Below are 21,530 nucleotides of genomic sequence, written 5' to 3' on the forward strand. Positions count from 1 at the left end.
AGCTAACCAGTGATCGTCAGTCAGTGATGGCTCAGTTATATGACTCCCTCCCTAAGGTTCAGCACTGGGTAAGTGAAAATCATATAAAATTGAACAGGAACAAGACGGAAATCCCATGCCCTACTAAACCTCTCTGTTTTGGGAACTTTCATTTTGGTCCCCCACCATGGGCCCTGTGCCCACCCCAGCGGTGATTCTTGTCTTACTTTGATAGATCAGGCTTCTTCATTAGTTACATTTTGTATTTTCCAACTGAATCCACTAAAAATAATTCTGTACTTTTTTCCCTTCCCTGGAGTAAAAGTTTTAAATAAAAAAAAAAAAAAAAAAAAAATGTTCCAAGTCAAGTCCTACTTCCGGCAGAACCTCTATGAAGCCCCTTTAACTGATCTGTAAATAAATAAAAATAAAAAATTCAAAATATTTATTACACACATATATATATATAAATATATATATATATATTATTGTAAAGTACTATGCTCCATCTTTTTCTTTCAATGTGTTTAACACGTTGGTTTTCGTACAATGTTCGGGACAATTTGACTTAGAATAACAAACACTTAAGGAGTATAAATAATATTAAGCTTTAAAAACATCCATTCTGGAACGGAAATGATGACCAGCTGTGCCACCGAGGATCTGTGGCAATCTTATGTTTTTCTCTCTCTGTACCTTTTTGTCCTGTTCCAGTTTTATGTCACTTCTGTAGTGCTCCAGTGCTTTCGCCACTGAAGCCTCCAGTGCTTTCTGGTCTTCGAGTTTCTGGTGTTCCAGGGCCGTCTCAATATGCTGCTTTTCTCGGACCCGTTGCTCAGCCATCTCCTTGTTCAGCTGGTCAATTCGCCGATGAGCGTGGGCAATGAGCGAATTCAAGTCGTCTGTACTCAGCTTCTCAGCTAAGTGGGACAGAAATGGTTTGCATGTTAGCTAAATTAACTCAAATGTAAAAATGTAAGTGATCTTTGCTCAGCAGGAGACAAACAATAACAGCAGCAGGATGAATACTATCTTGAATATTATCAGTGGGACAAACTGCGGGTAGCTATTATAGATCATCTTTTTCAAAAAGCAGTGCATTTAAATTCATCTCCACCTGTGTACAGTGCAAGATCTCTCGCACTTTTCTAGTTACGATAACATCTGAAATGCTTTATTAATCCCTTTCAACACCTGAAGATAAACCACTGATCAGCTACATGCATATCTATTTCACAGGCTCATGCAATATCTTTATCAATGGTTTGGTTTTTGTACTTAATCAATCGGTTTAAAGCAGAAAATGAACTTCTATCCTTCAATAAAACAAAGGATCAATAACCTATAGTGGAATGTGGAGTTAAATGCCAGTTCCATTGTGTTCCTCGAATAAAGCTTTGGTAATTTTTTCCACATGAACATGCACTTTGTAAACCTTCACTAAGAAAAGTATTTATTCTTTCAACTAAGCTGTTTGGTTTATGAGAAACAAGTTGTGTGTATCACGGAATGTTTAATCTTCTGAGAGATAAACTACACTTCACTATCAGAAATTATAGTTTTACGGAAACCTTCATTGCCAAAAAAAAAAACTCATTAAAAAATCCCAACACAGTATCAGATGCCCCGACGAACATCCAAGCACAATAATTGAATATTTGCATTCATTTTAAAACTGATGTGTTTGCTGCACTCGGACAGGTTTTCCCAGCATTGCCCCAGTTACGTGGCGTCTCTCACGCAGCCGGTCTCTCTCGGATGCCACCAGTGCTGGCATCGGCGTCAGTTCCCTGCTATCCTGGTTTAAGTTCCATATTCTGAGCCGCTGCTACGAGGCTCCAGAAACTCCAGTGGCTGACTACTGTCATGTCTCCAGGCTTTGGGACTCAACAGAGGATGCTTTTGCTAAACACTCAAGTTCTCGAACTCTCGATTAATGATCAGACCACTAGAGGACATTCAGTAGATTATTGTGTTGAGAAAACAGAACCACTCCGAAACCAAGCATGGCGAAGAAATATTCTGAGAAATGATCCAGTAATCAGAGCTTGGTATAACTTGTGAATCAATGAAGGCAGAATTCCTACACTGGGAGCTACATGACTTCAGGTAAAAGCAGAGAGGTTTATATGCTCTCCCAGTGCATGACTTAGTACAGCTTGTGTAAACTTCCCGTCTCGTGGATGGAGTTAGCCACTGGTGTGAAGGCGAGGAGACATCTTACTAGATACTGCAGAGTTTGATACAAGAGGCAATCCACCGCAAGATGCGTGTCTTTCAAAGCGCTAAAGTAGTCTCATCTTCCAGAAACTCACTATCTGAAATGCAGCGGCGGAGAGCACCTGTAATTTAAAGGCTTTGTTTTGTTGCTTCAGAGATTAAAAATCAAACGTGGTTTAACAAACAGCCAAAACACATCTCTAAAATTGTACGTCCTTTGAAAAAAAACACACAGAGCTACATGAAGAATATCATACAGCGTAAAACATTCAGAGCCTGGATTTCAGGAGCTCTTTGAATTCATCAGGTGCAAAGAACTTACACTTCGCGGGTAAAGATGTGCCCAGAGTCACAACGCTAGCAGCAGAAGTTCCTTGTTGGGAACAGTTAATATCTAGTACTGTTCACAAATCTGGAAAAGCCAGTTAACGGTCTTGAAAATGTAATTTTTCTGATCCATGCTCTAGGTTCTCGCAGATTCTATACCGTGAAATACCCCCTACAGCACCCAGACTTAACATGAAAAGCCTGCACGCACAGAAGAACATCTATTACAACAAAGCACATACATCTTTGTGGTGGTAGGTCAACTGGCTGCCATGAAAAACGTCAACATCTTCCTCAAAAACAGAAAAACCATTTGGTGTGTTTTTTAGCCGCCATACATAATCCTTTAAAAGGAAGAGAACAAGTATCAAAGCAAACAATTTGAAACTGTTATAGCAGGTGCAAATACACCTACTTTCGTGGAAGCTATAACAATTATAACCTCCACAAGAACGCTCAGTTTCCTTAACCAGCGAAAGGACAAGGTTTAGCAAACATATACTGGAAATTCACGTCACAGTCCACTAAAATATGCCCCTCAGAGATCGACTTCACAAACAATGAAGAAGGCACACTGCAGTTTAACAAGAGGAAAACATAGTATTGAAAGACTACCAAATAGAAAATATAATCTCCACTATTTCCTGATGTAACTGCTACTCATGCAAATCATTGTGAAAAAAACCTGATGGAATATCCCCACTTAGGTCAGTTGTGCAGCTACAATGGAAATTATGTGACCAATTTACCAAGAGCAGAGAGGCAGACCTACCTGTTAGAATTGAAATAACTTTGTTCCCAAGACCAGAGTCAGGTTTGGCTTGCAGGCTTGAAAAGACTCCCCTCCCTCTCCTTCAGACTTTCTGACATAACATGTCACCATCGTGTTTCCATGTAGGTCTAGAACATGTTAATGTGCACTCAAGTAAAGAGGTCTGGATTAGGAGACTTGCCCAAGGTAATAGTTCATCTGGACCCACAATCCTCTGACAAATAGAACTTGAGACTGTTTCATGAGTAAACACCCTAAACTAAGAGAGGGGCATTCATAATCATCTGTGCCTCAGGCCAGGGCTGTTGGCATGCCTACTCCATAAGCAGGATATTCACCAAGGCTTACTAGTGCAAATCCTACTATTACACCTAGATTTAAATAGGATTGGGCCTGATAACATCTCAGGATCCACAGGATCTTCAATGGAGCATAAGTAGTTGGGAATATGCAAGAAGCTATGATTGCCAGAATGGAAAGAAAAAACAAGCCAAGCAGATAAGTTCATGGTATAAACAAGTGTACTACGTGCTGTGTGTAGAACAGCTGACACTCTTCAGTGGATGAAAGGTGCTTCCCTGAACTGTTTGGAACTGTACTGAAACCTGAACCTCAGGCTTAGCACCAGAAAAACATTTGAGATGCGGACAAAAAAATCCCAGCTGGTGTAAAAAAGCATGCCCTTGTTGATGACAGTACTCTGGATGGCTAGTCCACTCACAACTGCCAGTCGTCCAGGTAAAGACAAATGTGGAGAACTGAGCACCACAAATGTTTAGCCAATATATCCATGTTAACCATCTTCTAGACACAGATCTGTCACCAAAATAAAGTGTCTTCAGCAGGTAGTGCTGACACTAACCATAAACCTGGGAAACCTCAGATGACCATGTCTTACTCAGAATATGAAAATAGGTGTGCTGGAGATCAAGTGACCAGACAATAACAAGGCCCATAAACAGACTTCTTCCCTTGCTTTCCTTTTCTGCCAGAAAATACATTTCGCAGAAGCTCAGTCCACATGTTCACGGATACACTGGCTTGATCACCTACATATGTGGAATAAGTGCACTTACAGCAAAAATACGTCCAGCTAGGGTGGGACTAAGGGGGAGGGAAGATACTGGGGATAGAGTAATGGCAGGTGGCTTTCTAATGATGGGAAGGAAAGATCCTTTGTGAATAATGTGAAAACCATACGGTTTCCTATTCAGTCTCTTTCAGTACTTTGGAAAGGAGGACAATGGTCCACAATCAGGGTCTCATGGACAGGGATGATGCTGCTGCTAGTGGCAAGAAGGCAATTTACAGTTTATCCCTAATGGAGTCCCTGCCCTCAGAAGGTTGATTATGCTGCTGCTGCTGAAGCATTTGAGGATGCTGTCCTTACTGTGCCTACTGTGACCCCTTAACTAGAATGGAATGCACAGCATGGCGAAACAAGTCCCAGTGCCCTTGTAGTTGGCAAATTCTTAATATTAAGCTTATTGTTCTCTTGATCACCAAATCTTTTTTCTCATCAAATGATATAACCAAAAAGTGTGCCCTAATACCTCCTTGAGATCATTGTGAAAATCATTCTGGAGTGCACGTGCAACAGCACACTCGAAACGGCCATAACATTACAGTTCAAGGTAGTCCCACAAAGTGTGCTTAGAAGAACAAGTTACTTGCCGCTGGCACTATTCTTTCCTCACCATTTGAATATCTCTAGGAACCAGGCTAGGTCTGGTTACGTAACAGCAATTGCTCCCGTGTCTGACCCCGTAAGGATTTTGCACCGTTCCGTAAGTGACAGTGTAGAGGTGCATATAAGAGACACCCCTGCAAGCTGATGCCTGTTTTCTCACTTTTCTGCGTGCCTAGATGCAGATCAGCCATTAAAGATTGGAGGCGACAGTGTGCCGAATCTAACTTGAAACAGTTAGAGACTACTCCACAAAATGGGGACATGGGAAATCGAAGAAAGAATCTGCTGTTAGACTATCCACCACAAAGAGTGTTACCAAAAGTAAATAATTTGCTTTGATAATGAATACTTCTAACCTTATCTTCTCAAGCACCCAAGCAGCAGCTACCAAAAAGATGCAAGGCTGAGGAGGGAGCTCATACCAAGTCCTGTAAGACTGAGATGGCAAAATGATTCTCCCTGTGGTTTAGAGTGTTGAGTCAGTAGTGCTTGACAAACGTATCCACAGACGTCCAGGTGGTAGCCTGCAGATGTTTAGGCCAGGAACACATCTTGGCACTGCTGTGGATGCAGCCTTGGCTCTGGTGGAATGAGCCCATCCACCCTCGGGACAAGGTGGCTCCTTCTGGGCCTGGCAATAGCACGTCTATAGGTACAGGACAATCCACCTGGACAGAACTTTCTTTGGGTCTAACTCATGAAGCCGCTCCTCTTCTTCAGAGGGAGATAGCAAAGAGAAAGAGGAAAGAGGCAAAAAGAGAGATGAACCACATAGAAGGGCAATAAAACCTTCAGCAGAAAGGCTTGAGACCTCAACACCAGTTTGTCAGGAAAGCAAGCAGTACACAGAGGTTACATTGACACGTAACTGCAGCTCTCTCACATGGCATACAAAGGTAACAGTTCTAAGGAAAAACATCTTGATGGCTAGAAGCAATAGAAAACAACCATGCACGGACTTGAAAGGACTGCACACCAAGAATGCAAAGTAGGTTCCACTGAGGCATATTGAAAGGCATTGATGGAAACGTGCATCAGTTGTTTTAAGAATCTCACCACAATGGGCGATTTGGCCACAGGCAGCTGATCAGATATATGTAAAAAGGGGGAGACGGCAGACATAAGGCCTTTCACTGTTCCCACAGTAAAGCACTGCTATACCAAAAATAAAACAAAAAATATAAGGTCAGATAGCTTGGCCAACAGAGGATGGTCCTCGCATCAGGCCACACATTTCACCAAATGCCCCAAACAGATAGATTAAGTCAAATGGCATTTAGCCGCAGTAATCACAACCTCTACTCAAGCTCCATTCCTGGAAGTCTAGGTTTTGAAGATTCAGGTGCAGGACTCTTGTCTGTTGCAGAGACAGGAGGTCCTCTTAATGAGGAAGAAGATTAGAGGGCAAATACTCAGCTCTGGTACCACAATTCCCTGGCCTAATCCACGACAATCAAGATGACTTGAGCCCAGACTGTTCTGATTGTCCTCAGTACTCAAGAAAGGAGGTAGCAAGGAAATGCACAGGAGCACTGCAATGCATTGCAGACAAAATGCAACCAAAAGACATTCTCCTAGCAGGAACTAAAGTGAACACAAATCATAACACTGTTAGTTGTAAGCAGTGGCTAAAAGGTCCTGCCAGGGTACACTCAATGGGCTACGATGTTCTGAGCCACCCAGACTGACATCTTGATTAACTTGTCCTCCCTGGCACTGAGCAACTCTCATCACAAGCGAGATCCCTTGATTGTCAAGCCATTTCCAAGGTACAGTCCGATCTGGCACAAGATGCAAGAACGTACTTCCTCCTGCTTATTATAGTACCACATGGTGGCTGTATTGTTTGCCAGGACAAGCAGTCTCCCCTTTGATGTACAGGAGAAAGGCCTTCTGAGCCAATTGAATGACACAAAGCTATAGATGATTGAGCTTTCATTTCGCTGGGGACCAGAGAACTCTTCTCCCAAGTGATGGTCCTAACCATGAAATGATGCACTACTGTGAGCTCTTGTTGTAGTATGGAGAACGGCCTGGCACATGACAAGCTAGTGTCCACCTGCCATCACTGAAGGCCCTGAGCTCTCTTCTTGAGATAAAGGTGCTATGTCTCTAGGAATCAAAATTGGCAGGACGATGCCTGAGGCCAGGTCTCCAAGAAGCCTCAGAACCGCCCACATCAAGACCCAGGATTCAGCCTCAAACATCAGGTCTTTGGTTTGCTGCTGGAAAGCCCCCCAGGCATGGAAGAAACGTGAATGCCATACAGAGGGAGTCTGCGACTGACTGTACCAAGAATGCTTTTATCATCCATTCATCGAGGTACAGGAATACATGTATCCCTAATCGACAAAGGTGGGCTGTGACCACCGCTGTGATTTTTGTGAACACCTGAGTGGCCAAGTTAAGACTTAAAGACAGAACCGCAAATTGAAAATGTTCTGACCTCACTACAAACCAGTGTGTCTGCGGGACTGCTGGACTGGCACATGAAAGTATGCATCTTGCAAGTCCAAGGATACCATCCAATCCCAGGGATCCAGGTTGGAAAGATCTTTGGTCAGAACGAGCATCTTAAATTTGTCCCTTTGCAGGAAATGTTCAGTTGTGAAGATCCAAAATAGGCCAGTGCCTTCCTTCCTTCTTGTGCACCAAGACGTGCATCAGTAACACTCTTTGCCGTTCTCTACTTCTGGTACCCTCAACTATGACCCCTTGGGCCAAGATTGATTGAAACTTCTGCAGAAGAATGGCACCATGGTCTGTTGAAGTGTGAATAAGAATAGGATACAAGGGGCGGGGAGGAGGGGACATGTATGGTAGGGTGTAACATTTCAGTAAAATCTATAGTTTGAGGATTGCGGGTTTTGAGTTAAAAATTGCGAGTCTTGCAGGAAAACTCAAAATCTGCCCTCAAACACCTGTGCATGGCTCTGGAAGGGAAAATCAGAGAAGCTTGGAAGTTGTTGAGGTGGGTGAGAAGGTTGAAGTCTGCTGTCCGTGACCTCTGCTACCACCACATCCTTTGGAGCTGAAAAACCTCTGAGCTGGCTGCTCCACATAGTGTGTGGATTGAGGACTGTGATATGCTAGGCCATGGAAGTGCCCCATAAATTACCTATGTTGTTTGTGGAACTGATGATGCACTGAAAGCAAGCCTAAATAGTGGGCTGAACTTTAAAATGCTCGAGATCAGAGTCAGCCTTTTCTCTGAAGAATCTGGAGTCAAAGGGCATATAAATTAGTGATGCCATCTGCACTGCCAGAGAAACCTGTGGCACACATCTACGCATGCCACATGATTACAACACTTGTGCACATGGCGCAGGCCACACAGTCCATTTTGGTAAGGCTGCCTCTCAAAATATATTTTGCTATGTCTTGTTCATCTTGACTTATTAAGATAAGGACATTCTTGAAAATGAATCAGTACGACCAACAATATCTTGCTGGCCATCTCCTAAGGGGCATGTGCGTAGTCCGCCACAAAACAGTATTTAGGGACTGAGGATCAAATTGGCAACGAAAAATCATACTTTTTGCTAAATATGTGAATGTGCTTTGACTCCCTAACTGGTGGCGCAGAAGGGAATACATCTGGGTTGGCCTGCTTTGTGAATGCCTGGACCACGTGATGATTAAGAAAGGCCGGGTTTCCTGGGACTTGCCTGTGTGGCCTAGCTATTGGGCGACCATCCTGGAGAGGCAAGCACAGCTTCACCCATGATGCCATCAAGGTTTCTATCAGGTCTTCTTTAAATAGTTGCAAGGGCTCCAATGTGCCATGCAGAGTAAACATGATTTATGTCTAAACAATGGATTCTGACTCAGCGGTTGGGAGCTTAAAAATAAAGTACTTCTGTCACTATGCGGACAACAACTGTGAACAAGGCACTTTCTTCAGGGGTGATGGTGGAGATTCTAATTCAGTCTCAGGAGAAGTGTCTAGTGCACTAATATTTTGCAAATACATGTACAATCCAGCTGCAGAACAGTGAGGGAAGAGTGAGTTGTCTCCCCTGTCATAGTAGTCTTCATCATGTAGTACACTTGTAATATGTGGACTATCTGACTCAGAATTTAACATGACTTACATCCTCTTATAGTAGTGGCATCGAGGAAGAGGATGGGGGGTCATCGAAAGTTGGATTTTGAGTTTTGGTTACTTCATAGAGCAAATGGGCCTAGCTTGGGCGCACACTGGTTCTAGGTCAGAGGATGATGATGGTACTGAATCCGAATAGATGCTGCTAGAGTTGGGGGATTAAGCACTGGTGTGATGGAGATCGGCGTGACCTTTAGGGCTGGAATGAAAGACTGGGCTTAAACCAGTAGGGAGTCAGTAGAGGGCCCAACAAGTTCAGTCAACAACATATGAGCAAGTTAGTGGAAGTGACATTAGGGCTCATACAGGTTCATAAGATCCCAAAGGCACGCCATAGAAAGGTGGCATCACCTTGAAAGCATGGCCTCTTTGCTGCATAGTAGACAATGGTGCTTGGGGCAGCCTCCTAATGTGCTTGGAGTCGGATAACATCTGCAGAGCTGGACCAGTTAGTGTCAACTGATAGCGTCCTGCCTGTGGGGGAGTGGCAGGAAGGTGACGAATCCCACTTGGACTTTTTGCGCTTATGGCACACCTTGGACTTCGACTTACCCCATGATTTGCAACTTGGATTGGGATTTGGTGTCTAAGCAGCCCCATGACTTGGGCCACATGACTTGGAAGCAGAACATGATCACAGTTTTGAACATGGCTGTTTCTTGTGTTCTGGGATGTAGTTTTGCTACCAAACCCCCTGACCACCTTCAGGTGCATCGGGGATCATATTTTGCATAACTGAGTCATGACTGGAACCTAGCCACCACAGGCAAACGTATTGCAGATCCATGACCAACATTTGCAGTCACAGCAGGAGTCCGTATAATCAAAGTTGTGAGTGTAGCATTTGATCCGCATTAAAGGATGCAGAAATAAGTAACTAACTGTGTTGCACATGGGCGGCTCCGCACCACTACTTCCAGAGCACCACTACTTTCAGTGCAATAGGTCATTGCAGAGTTTGACAGTGCCACCTACCAGCACAGGGGACCAACTGCTATTAAAACTCCAGACCCAGTCTGGCACCTGTGGATAGTCAAAAGGGGAGGAATATGTTGTCTATATATGATCATACTGCAAGATGATGTTTGAAATGGCCTCAAATGTGTTGCGGTAAGTGGGGAGTTGACATCTTAGCCACTTCCCAAATGATGGGGGAGATATGGCTGAGGAGGCTGAGTTATTCACTTAAAAAATGCTTGCCAATGCAAAATTTTATTTTGCCTAATAGTTTAGCCTTTTAACTTTTAGTATTCAACAGGATTGCGGGAAAATGATACCAGATTCTCTATCAAAATGGAGGGATCCACCTAAGCTTTCTGCCAGCTTGTTTATCAATGGGCTGACAACAGCTTCCTGCACGCAGCTAAAATAGGGTCAAGGGCCAAAGACTGACATTCAAATTTAGCAAAAGCATGGACTAAACATAAGAACTATTGACATTTCTATTCTTAAATAAGCCATAAAAATGGGATGAAGGAGACATATGGACTTACGGTATGGGAGACCCAACAGTGGTGGTTTGTGAATTTATTTTGGATTTGCTCTGAATGCACTTTCATGGTCTGGAAGTATGGTGCCATGGAAGGCGTTAGCTGCTACTAAGAGAAAACACAGTTCCACCGCTTACTGCTTGTGTGCCTCCGCACCTCTCCAGTAGCATTTAACAGCTCCATGAGTCATTCAGCTGCCTACTGGACACTTGCCGTCTTTTACGTTACCAAAAACACCACTAGCTTTCCCATTGCTTACAGCTCTTCATTCACAATGGATGGAGCCATCTCACAGCGCTACAAATAGAGCACTACAGTTAAAAAACACGACATTTGAATTCTGATGTGTACTTTCATGTGTGCAGTGGCTGTTCCCGGCCAGACATAACCATGAGAAACTAAAACCAAACCTGGTTTTAGGCACTGTTTGACCCACTCTCAAAGCGGCAGTGATATAAAGCTGTAAACTAAATAAAGGCACAATGCTATGTAGGAATGATTTCCACATTAAACACCCTAATCTTATGATAACACCGTTTTAATAAAGGAATCAAGAAAGACACTGCAGAAAACTGGTAAGAAGCACTTCACTTGTTCCACGATTAAAAGTTAGGCAGAGCCGTATACACCGGGGGAATCACAAGTGGCACGATGGTCCTATACCCAACACTGCTGGGTGTGGGAACAGTAAACCCACTGTTGAACAGGGCAGGGTCTGAGGGCACCAGCTCAACACGGCCCCAGTCAGAAGAATGTGAATCTATTGGGAGTGAAGTTTGAAAGGGCACAGAATGCTTCCCAGGGCATGACAACAGCCTCTACTGGCACAAGATGCACTGGCCACTCACTGGGCCCCACCCTGCTGCGACCCCTCACTCAGATTTACTACTCACACCTGGGACCGGCAATCATTTCTTAGACCTGGTAAAACTGGGTTAGCCTGTTATACTCCATTCGGGGCTGACTATTTTCTAGTAGCTTGATTTAGGTGCTGGAATACCCGACCAAAAATGTGCATTACTGACACCTGGCATTGCCACAACTAAATCCAGCTAACTTGTAATCAGTGCCTAAATGAGTCTAAGACTTCAAATGTAGATTTCAAAAATTAATATTTTCGTTCACTGCATGAAAAGTGTCAAAGATACTGAAGTAAATGCGCTAATGAACATTTTGAAAAAGAGCACTCGCCCAAATCTCAAATGTCTATAATAGGAAAGGAAGTTTTGAAAATGTTAATGAAAATTCTTCACTTATTAAGTTAGTGTTTATCTATGCAACACCCGACAACCACAAGCAAGCAACCAAAGTTTCCCAATTAGTCTCTTACAAAAAAAATAAAATAAAAAAATAAATTATATACGGCAGTGGACTACGTCGCAATATGAATTAACTTTACAAATATAAAAAGAGAAGAATGTTTACAAGTGTCTATGTTCTGCAAAATTCTCACCGACGTGGAAATTGATTCATATGCAAGATAGTTCAATACACTATTACAAAATCAATTAAATGCAAATAACTAAACATGACAATAACGAATCCTCATGTCATAAATGCAATAATGATAAAAAGATGAGGATACAGTATTAATAAAATGCGTAGGATAGTCAATATTCAATTAAGGCTCTATTTAACACGGACTACCTTTTTATACTCCATGCCTTTTTTTTTTTTTTAGGAAATCCTTAGACAGAAACTATAATTCCCATGCAAGTCCTATTGTTTCAAGTTCTATTGCTTGTCCTAGCTGCTTTAAAATGCACCAGTAACCAGTTTTCTCCTAAATTTGTTAGGGTAGACCGCATATAGTCACAACTATAAATAAAATGCTGTGATTAATGTTACTTGCTGGCTCAGCTCCTGTACACATGACCAGGCAGATCTGAGGAAAAGTGTCAGAAAAGTCCCTGACCAATCTATCAAAAGCAGATTCCCCTTCATCCTCTGTTGTTAATAGGGTGTCATCTGTGCATTTTTTGCTGTTAATGTCTGAACAGCTTCATTTTGTTTCTGTGCATTTATTTTTCTAATGAAGTTTATAAATAAAAATGAAAATGTCACTTACCCAGTGTACATCTGTTCGTGGCATCAGTCGCAGTAGATTCGCATGTTCTGCAATAGCTCGCCATCTGGTGTTGGGCCGGAGTGTTACAAGTTGTTTTTCTTCGAAGAAGTCTTTCGAGTCACGGGACCGAGTGACTCCTCCTTTTGTCTCCATTGCGCATGGGCGTCGACTCCATCTTCGATTGTTTTTCCCCGCAGAGGGTGAGATAGGAGTTGAATTGTAATAATAGTGCCCATGCAATGGAGTGACTAAGTATGCACCTATTTAAGGTTGAGATGATACATATATAAATAATTGAAGGTAACTTCCAAACTGCTACAGGCTCCCGGGGAGGCGGGTGGGCACATGCGAATCTACTGCGACTGATGCCACGAACAGATGTACACTGGGTAAGTGACATTTTCAGTTCAATGGCATCTGTCGCTGTAGATACGCATGTTCTGCAATAAACTAGTAAGCAGTTATTTCCCCAAAAGCGGTGGATCAGCCTGTAGGAGTGGAAGTAGTCTGAAATAATGTCCTTAATACAGCTTGACCTACTGTGGCTTGTTGTGCGGATAACACGTCTACACAGTAGTGCTTGGTGAATGTGTGAGGCGTAGACCATGTGGCTGCCTTACATATTTCTTGCATTGGGATGTTTCCTAGAAAGGCCATGGTAGCACCTTTCTTTCTGGTTGAGTGCCCTTGGTGTAATGGGCAGCTGTCGTTTAGCTTTAAGGTAGCAGATTTGGATGCATTTAACTATCCATCTGGCTATACCTTGTTTTGAAATTGGGTTTCCTGCATGAGGTTTTTGAAATGCAATAAAGAGTTGTTTAGTCTTTCTGATGTTCTTTGTTCTGTCAATGTAATACATTAATGCTCTCTTGACATCTAATGTATGTAGTGCCCTTTCAGCTACGGTATCTGGCTGTGGAAAGAACACTGGAAGTTCCACTGTTTGATTTAGATGGAACGGTGAAATAACCTTCGGCAAAAATTTAGGATTGGTCCTTAGGACGACTTTATTTTTGTGTAGTTGTATAAAAGGTTCCTGTATAGTAAACGCCTGAATCTCGCTTACTCTTCTCAGGGAAGTAATGGCGATGAGAAATGCCACCTTCCAGGTTAGGAACTGTATGTCGCAGGAGTGCATGGGTTCAAAAGGTGGACCCATAAGTCTAGTTAGGACAACATTTAGGTTCCATGAAGGAACAGGTAGTGTTCTTGGTGGTATAATTCTCCTAAGGCCCTCCATGAATGCTTTAATGACTGGTATTTTATATAGGGAAGTTGAATAGGTAGTTTGCAGGTATGCAGATATTGCTGCAAGGTGAATCTTAATGGAAGAGAAAGCTAGGTTAGATTTTTGTAAGTGAAGCAAGTAACCCACTACATGTTCTGGAGTTGTGTGTAATGGTTGTATTTGATTAATATGGCAGTAGCAAACAAATCTCTTCCATTTACTTGCATAGCAGTGCCTGGTGGATGGCCTTCTTGCTTGTTTTATGACTTCCATACATTCTTGGGTAAGTTGTAAGTGCCCGAATTCTAGGATTTCAGGAGCCAGATTGCTAGATTCAGCGATGCTGGATCTGGGTGTCTGATCTTTTGGTTGTGCTGTGTCAACAGATCTGGCTTGTTGGGCAATTTGATGCAGGGTACCACTGATAGGTCTAGCAGCGTTGTGTACCAGGGTTGCCTTGCCCAAGTTGGTGCTATCAATATGAGTTTGAGTTTGCTTTGACTGAGTTTGTTTACCAGGTAAGGAAGGAGAGGGAGAGGAGGAAAAGCGTAAGCAAATATCCCTGACCAGTTCATCCATAGGGCATTGCCTTGGGATTGTTTGTGTGGGTATCTGGATGCGAAGTTTTGGCATTTCGCGTTCTCCCTTGTCGCAAACAAGTCTATCTGAGGTGTTCCCCAGAGTTTGAAATAAGTGTTCAGTATTTGGGGGTGAATTTCCCATTCGTGGACCTGTTGGTGATCTCGAGAGAGATTGTCTGCGAATTGATTTTGTATCCCTGGTATAAACTGTGCAATTAGGCGAATTTGGTTGTGAATTGCCCAATGCCAAATTTTTTGTGCTAGCAGGCTTAACTGCGTGGAGTGCGTCCCTCCCTGCTTGTTTAGATAATACATTGTTGTCATGTTGTCTGTTTTGACGAGAATGTATTTGTGAACTATTATTGGTTGGAAAGCTTTTAGTGCTTGAAAAACTGCTAGAAGTTCTAGGTGATTGATATGCAGTTTTGTTTGATGTACGTTCCATTGTCCTTGTATGCTGTGTTGATTGAGGTGTGCTCCCCACCCTGTCATGGAAGCATCTGTTGTTATTACGTATTGTGGCACTGGGTCTTGGAAAGGCCGCCCCTTGTTTAAATTTATGTTGTTCCACCACAGAAGCGAGAGGTAAGTTTGGCGGTCTATTAACACCAGATCTAGGAGGTGACCCTGTGCTTGAGACCACTGTGATGCTAGGCATTGTTGTAAGGGCCTCATGTGCAGTCTTGCGTTTGGGACAATGGCTATGCATGATGACATCATGCCTAGGAGTTGTAATACCATCTTTGCCTGTATCTTTTGTGTTGGATACATGCGTTGTATGATGGTGTTGAAATTTTGAATTCTTTGTGGACTTGGAGTGGCTACTCCTTTTGATGTGTTTATTATGGCTCCCAGGTATTGTTGTGCCTTGCGTGGCAGAATTTTGGATTTTGTGAAATTGACGGTGAACCCTAGTTTGAAGAGTGTTTGTATGATATGATTTGTGTGATTTGAGCACTCTATTAACGAATGGGCTTTGATTAGCCAGTCGTCTAGATATGGGAACACATGTATTTGCTGCCTTCTTATGTGTGCTGCGACTACTGCTAGACATTTGGTAAAGACTCTTGGTGCAGTTGTTAATCCGAAAGGCAGTACCTTGAATTGGTAATGTATTCCTTTGAATACAAACCTTAGGTATTTCCTGTGCGATGGGTGTATTGGTATATGGAAATAAGCATCCTTGAGGTCTAAAGTTGCCATGTAGTCGTGCAGTTTTAGCAATGGCAATACTTCTTGTAGTGTGACCATGTGGAAGTGGTCTGATTTGATGAAAGTGTTCACTACTCTGAGGTCTAGGATTGGTCTCAGCGTTTTGTCCTTCTTTGGTATCAGAAAGTACAGTGAGTAAACTCCTGTGTTTATTTGTGTGTTTGGCACTAATTCGATTGCATTCTTTTGCAATAGTGCCTGCACTTCTATCTCCAGGAGATTGGAATGGTGTGTTGTTAAATTTTGTGCTTTTGGTGGTATGTTTGGAGGGAATTGTAGAAATTCTATGCAATAACCATGTTGGATAATTGCTAGAACCCAAGTGTCTGTAGTGATTTCCTCCCATGCTTTGTAATAATGACCTATTCTTCCCCCCACTGGTGTTGTGTGGAGGGGGTGAGTGACATGTGAGTCATTGTTTAGTAGTAGGGGTTTTGGGGCTTTGAAATCTCCCTCTATTTCTAGGGAATTGCCCTCCTCTATATTGTCCCCGAAAACCTCCTCTATACTGTCCCTGGTAAGTGGACGGTGTTGCTTGTGAGGTGCTGGCTTGTGTGCTTTGACCCCGAAACCCCCCTCGAAAGGGCGTTTTACGGAATGTGCTGTAATTCCCTCTGCTCTGCGGGGAGTAGAGTGCGCCCATGGCTTTGGCAGTGTCCGTATCTTTTTTGAGTTTCTCAATCGCTGTGTCCACTTCTGGACCGAACAGTTCTTTTTCATTAAAAGGCATATTGAGAACTGCTTGTTGAATCTCTGGTTTAAATCCAGACGTTCGGAGCCATGCATGCCTTCTGATAGTTACAGATGTATTAATTGTCCGTGCAGCTGTATCTGCAGCGTCCATGGAGGAACGTATCTGGTTGTTGGAGATGGTCTGTCCCTCCTCAACCACTTGTTTTGCCCTATTTTGGAAGTCTTTGGGCAGATGTTCAATGAGATGTTGCATCTCGTCCCAGTGGGCTCTGTCATAGCGCGCAAGTAGTGCCTGGGAGTTCGCGATGCGCCACTGGTTTGCAGCTTGTGCTGCAACTCTCTTACCAGCTGCATCGAACTTGCGGCTTTCTTTATCTGGGGGTGGTGCATCTCCAGATGTGTGAGAGTTGGCCCTTTTCCTAGCTGCTCCTACAACAACAGAGTCTGGTGGCAGCTGTGTTGTGATGAAAACCGGGTCCGTAGGAGGCGGTTTATACTTTTTTTCCACCCTTGGTGTGATTGCCCTACTTTTGACCGGGTCCTTAAATATGTCTTTTGCGTGCCGGAGCATACCAGGGAGCATAGGCAGGCTTTGGTAGGAGCTGTGGGTGGAGGAGAGTGTGTTGAACAAGAAATCATCCTCGACCTGTTCTGAGTGGAGGCTTACGTTGTGAAATTGTGCTGCTCTAGCCACCACCTGAGAGTACGCGGTGCTGTCTTCTGGTGGAGATGGTTTTGTAGGGTATGCCTCCGGGCTGTTATCTGACACTGGGGCGTCGTATAGGTCCCATGCGTCCTGATCTTGGTCACCCTGGCTCATGGTGGTGTGAGCTGGGGAGTGTGATGGCGTTTGTGCTGGTGAAACGTTAATCACGGGCGGAGGAGAGGGTGGTGGTGTAACTCTTTTCACCACTTTTGGTTGTGGTGCTTGTTCCGTCTGGAACTCCAACCTTCTCTTTCTCCTAATGGGGGGAAGGGTGCTTATTCTTCCTGTCCCCTGCTGAATGAAGATACGCTTTTGCGTATGGTCCACATCAGTTGCTTGTAGCTCTTCCTCAAACCTATGCTTTTGCATTTGGGAGGTTAGCGAGTGCTCTTCTGTATAAGAGCCTGAAGCCGGGTCGCTTGCAGTTTGTTTCGGCATCGAAACTTTGTCTGCGTGTTTTTTCGGCTCCGAGGTGACTTTTTTCCTTTTCGGGGCCGAAACCTCTCGGCGTCGATCTGTTTCGGTGCCGCTGTCTCGGCGTCGAGCCGTGTCCGCACCGGCATCTCGGTGTCGAGGCTTGTCTCCAGCACTTTCTCGGTCCCGAGAAGGCTGCGTGCCGGTGTCTCGACCGGAGTCGGACGATCTCGGCACTGTTTGGGCCTTTTTCGGTGCCAACGGTCGGTCACCGAATTTATGGGTCGAGCCATGGCCTGGTGGCAGTGGCGTCCCCTGGGCCTTGTAAATGTTTCTTTGTGTGGTTTTCGACGTCTTACTCACGGTTTGTGTATCGTCGAATCCTTCGGAGTCCGAGTCTTGGATCGAGAAGGTACCTTCCTCTTCTTGTTCCTCGAACTCCCGTTGGGCTGTCGGTGCGGACGCCATTTGAAGTCTTCTGGCTCGACGGTCTCGGAGTGTTTTTCGGGACCGGAACGCACGACAGGCTTCGCAGGTGTCTTCGCTGTGCTCAGGTGACAGGCACAGGTTGCAGACCAAGTGTTGGTCTGTGTAGGGGTATTTATTGTGGCATTTGGGGCAGAAACGGAACGGGGTCCGTTCCATCGGCGTTCTTCAGCACGCGGTCGGGCCGACCAGGCCACGACGGAGGATCGAAAAACTACCCCGAAGGGCACCGGAGCTCTTCGATCTTCGATGCGGTGTGGAATCTAAGTACGCCGATCCCGAACGCAACAATACCGACGAAAATCTTCCGAAATTAACTATTTTTTCTGTTCCGAAACTCGGAGCGACAGGAACACGTCCGAACCCGATGGCGGAAAAAAAACAATCGAAGATGGAGTCGACGCCCATGCGCAATGGAGACAAAAGGAGGAGTCACTCGGTCCCGTGACTCGAAAGACTTCTTCGAAGAAAAACAACTTGTAACACTCCGGCCCAACACCAGATGGCGAGCTATTGCAGAACATGCGTATCTACAGCGACAGATGCCATCGAACACAGAGTTATGTACAAAATACTGAAGACTCTTAACAGAATTCTTTGAGATAATTATTTTCTTACTAAAAGCCAGAATTAATCTAGCTGATATAGCTTATCTCATTAGTGTATCACATAAATAATCATTTACTAACATCCTGTGCAGTTATACCAGTGCTCATCTCCTAAAGTACATTTCAAAAAGCCATAATCAATTACATTGTTATTTGTGTTTAATGAAGTGACTATAAGGTGGCTAAGTTACCCAGGGTACAGGCCACGAAATTATGTATTTTGAGAAAAATTAAAAAATATCTTTCTAGCAAAGCAAACTATACTCCTCTATTTTCACATTTTGCTCCGAGGTGTAGAAAATAATTTTCTACTAGCATTACTAAATTCATTTTATTTTCCCATAATTGTAAGGAAGTCTATTCTTCCATTGTTGCTCTATAACTGATCTTTCTATCACTGATGCGGTGAACCTTAAATTTAATTTTACATCTAACTTGGAAACTAATTCTCCTTCCTACAATACAACCCAGAGATATCAAATTTCACTTTTGTTGGGCAAAATCTTCCCACTCATCTTCCTAGATAAGATTAACATTTTATTGACACAGGTCAATTATAAAAGAGCCGTTCCCAATCACCTAGATGGATGCTGCATAGGGTATCTATCAATGGTTTGTAGGATGCCTTCTAAATAATTTACGGATCTAATATAAGACGAACATCCAATAAAACAGTACATACTTTAAATTAGGTCCAGGAGAACCTTATGCTTCATTTGGTGGAAATAAACCAGTCCTTTCTTTTAAATTCCTATTGTTCTTTTTTCCCCACCATTGTTCCAGAATGTCTTCATGTACAATAAAATGTAGATTCAGTTTTTTATACAACCTTGATATAGGGGTACCTACTCCCTAAACACAAACATCCTCTGATATCTCCAAAGTACCCCAACCCCTTTCAATCTCATCCTATAAACTACAGAAATGCATATATTAAGAACAAAATCCTCACTAAGGTAACTTGAATTCCATTTGAAGGGCAGAGAAGGGCTTAAACCTGTAGTCTTTCTGTAACTGTTCTTACATGAAATAAATAATTTAGTTATCTTCGATAGCTCTTTATCTCATGGATACTCCAAGTAACAGCAGATTCCTCATCTGAGGAATCTCGCCAGGCACCAAACTGGATCCCGAATCTTTTGTAGTAGCTCTTGCATGCTGTCAGGTGGTGCCATCCACCTCTGTTGTGACTTCTTCTGGCCTTAGGACATGATGAGAGCCCCATAAAGATGCCACTAAATGGGATGACCTCAGTTTACTCAGTCAGCATTCAATGCCAAAGAATAAAGAGCATAGCATACAGAGCTGATCTTTCAATGGCACCACTAGACAGCTAACCTGGGACCTTAACAAGATCCGAAAGTCCACAACACAGAATGGGAAGGTGGGCGGATGGCGAGGAATCTGCTGTTAGAGTATTCAACAGAAAGAAAGTTACTGAAGATAGTTAATATTCTTGTGATGGATATTTCCAATTTCATCAATGCTAATGTGACTGCCTAGCAGATGTTCAAAACTAGAATACCACAGACTAAAGCAGCAGTTGTAGCCTTTGGAAGAATGCCCCTGGAGGTGCTCTGGAGGATCTATTTTTTGGCAAGAGCATAAAACAATTTGATGCAGAGGACAACCCATCCGGACAGGGTAATTTTCTAGACCATCTTTCCTTTATTTGTACCAGCGAGTCCAGCAAACGCTTGATCATCTACCTGTTACTCCTCAGTGCTATGAATGTAGAAGCTAAGGGCAAGCTGTGGGTCCAACTACTGTAGCCCCTGTTTTTTAGATTCATGTGGCATGAGAACACGAACACCAGAAGCTTGTCAGCCATGTGTGGAGAGGTGACATCACGTTTGGAAGACAGGATGCACATATAGTAAACACCAGTTTGTCAGGAAATAGGGTAGTATGTGGTGGTTGAACTGACCAGGCATGCAGCTCACAAACACAACATGCAGGAATGATGGCAATGGAAAACACGGACTTCAAAGTTAAAGAGTCTTATAGTACAACTGTAAAGAGGCTTAAAAAGAGCACACATCAAGCATGTTAGAACAAAATTGGGGTCCAACTGCCACATAATTAAGGGTGCAAGAGGAAACATGTGTAATCCTTTTTAGACAGTGCATCACAACTAGTGATTTCAATAACAAAGGCTGAACAGGAAAATTAAATAAGGCAGATAGGGCTGATAAATATCTTTTCACAGGGCCCACAACAAAGCTTTGTCAGGTCAAAGATAACACACATACAAATATATCTGCCAATCTAGTTTGTAGAGGATTAACCTGCTTCTTCTCGCTAGAGGCGAGAAACTCGGAGCAGCGACCAGAAGAAACTGATTTGGTAGTAGGCAGGAGACCAGCCAAAATCACATGCAATACCACAAATGATAGATCAAACTCATCTGTTGTGTCAGCTCTGTCTTCACATACGAAGGTGTAGATTGTGTAGGTATGCACCCTGACTTGTTGCTCGGACAGAAAATCCTCCCGAACAGGAAGACAAAGTAGAGGGCAGATGCTAAGCATCAGCAGTTCAGAGTATCAGACCTACTTGGGCCAGTCAGGGGCCATCAGAAACAACTGCACTTTGTCCCCTTTGACTTTCCTCAGGACCTGCCGGATCAGCAGGAGAGTCTGAAACACTTATAGGAGGATGGAGCCTAACCAAAGGCAGAGAAGCTTTCTTAGAGACCCATGAGGAGGAAACTCCAAAGTGGAAAAGGATGGAGAGTAAGAGGTTTTTTTTGTTTTGTTTAGAAGTAGCGAATAAGTCTATACCCCACTGGGTGAAGATCTTCTGTGGCGCCTCCAGAGCAGCAAGATGATGCCTTTGAGTTCCTTTGCCCTAATGCTGAGGGATCCCACTAGCTGAGTGACTGTCAGGAGAACTCTGTGAATTGCCAGAGCTCCCAAACCTCCAGAAGCAGGCTCAAGACCCCATTCCAT

At 43.5% G+C, this 21,530-nt stretch overlaps 1 protein-coding gene across 2 annotated transcripts in view; it reads right to left on the minus strand.

Moving 5' to 3' along the window:
* IMMT (inner membrane mitochondrial protein) overlaps positions 1-21,530 on the minus strand; it is a 300,472-nt gene that overhangs the window by 79,273 nt on the left and 199,669 nt on the right. For both annotated transcript variants that reach the window (XM_069204323.1, XM_069204314.1), the window contains one exon: positions 676-899. In XM_069204323.1, coding sequence (XP_069060424.1) covers positions 676-899 — 224 coding nt within the window. The remainder of the gene's footprint in view (positions 1-675; positions 900-21,530) is intronic.

This window comes from Pleurodeles waltl, chromosome 1_2 (assembly GCF_031143425.1).
Source record: "Pleurodeles waltl isolate 20211129_DDA chromosome 1_2, aPleWal1.hap1.20221129, whole genome shotgun sequence".
Lineage (NCBI taxonomy): Eukaryota > Metazoa > Chordata > Amphibia > Caudata > Salamandridae > Pleurodeles > Pleurodeles waltl.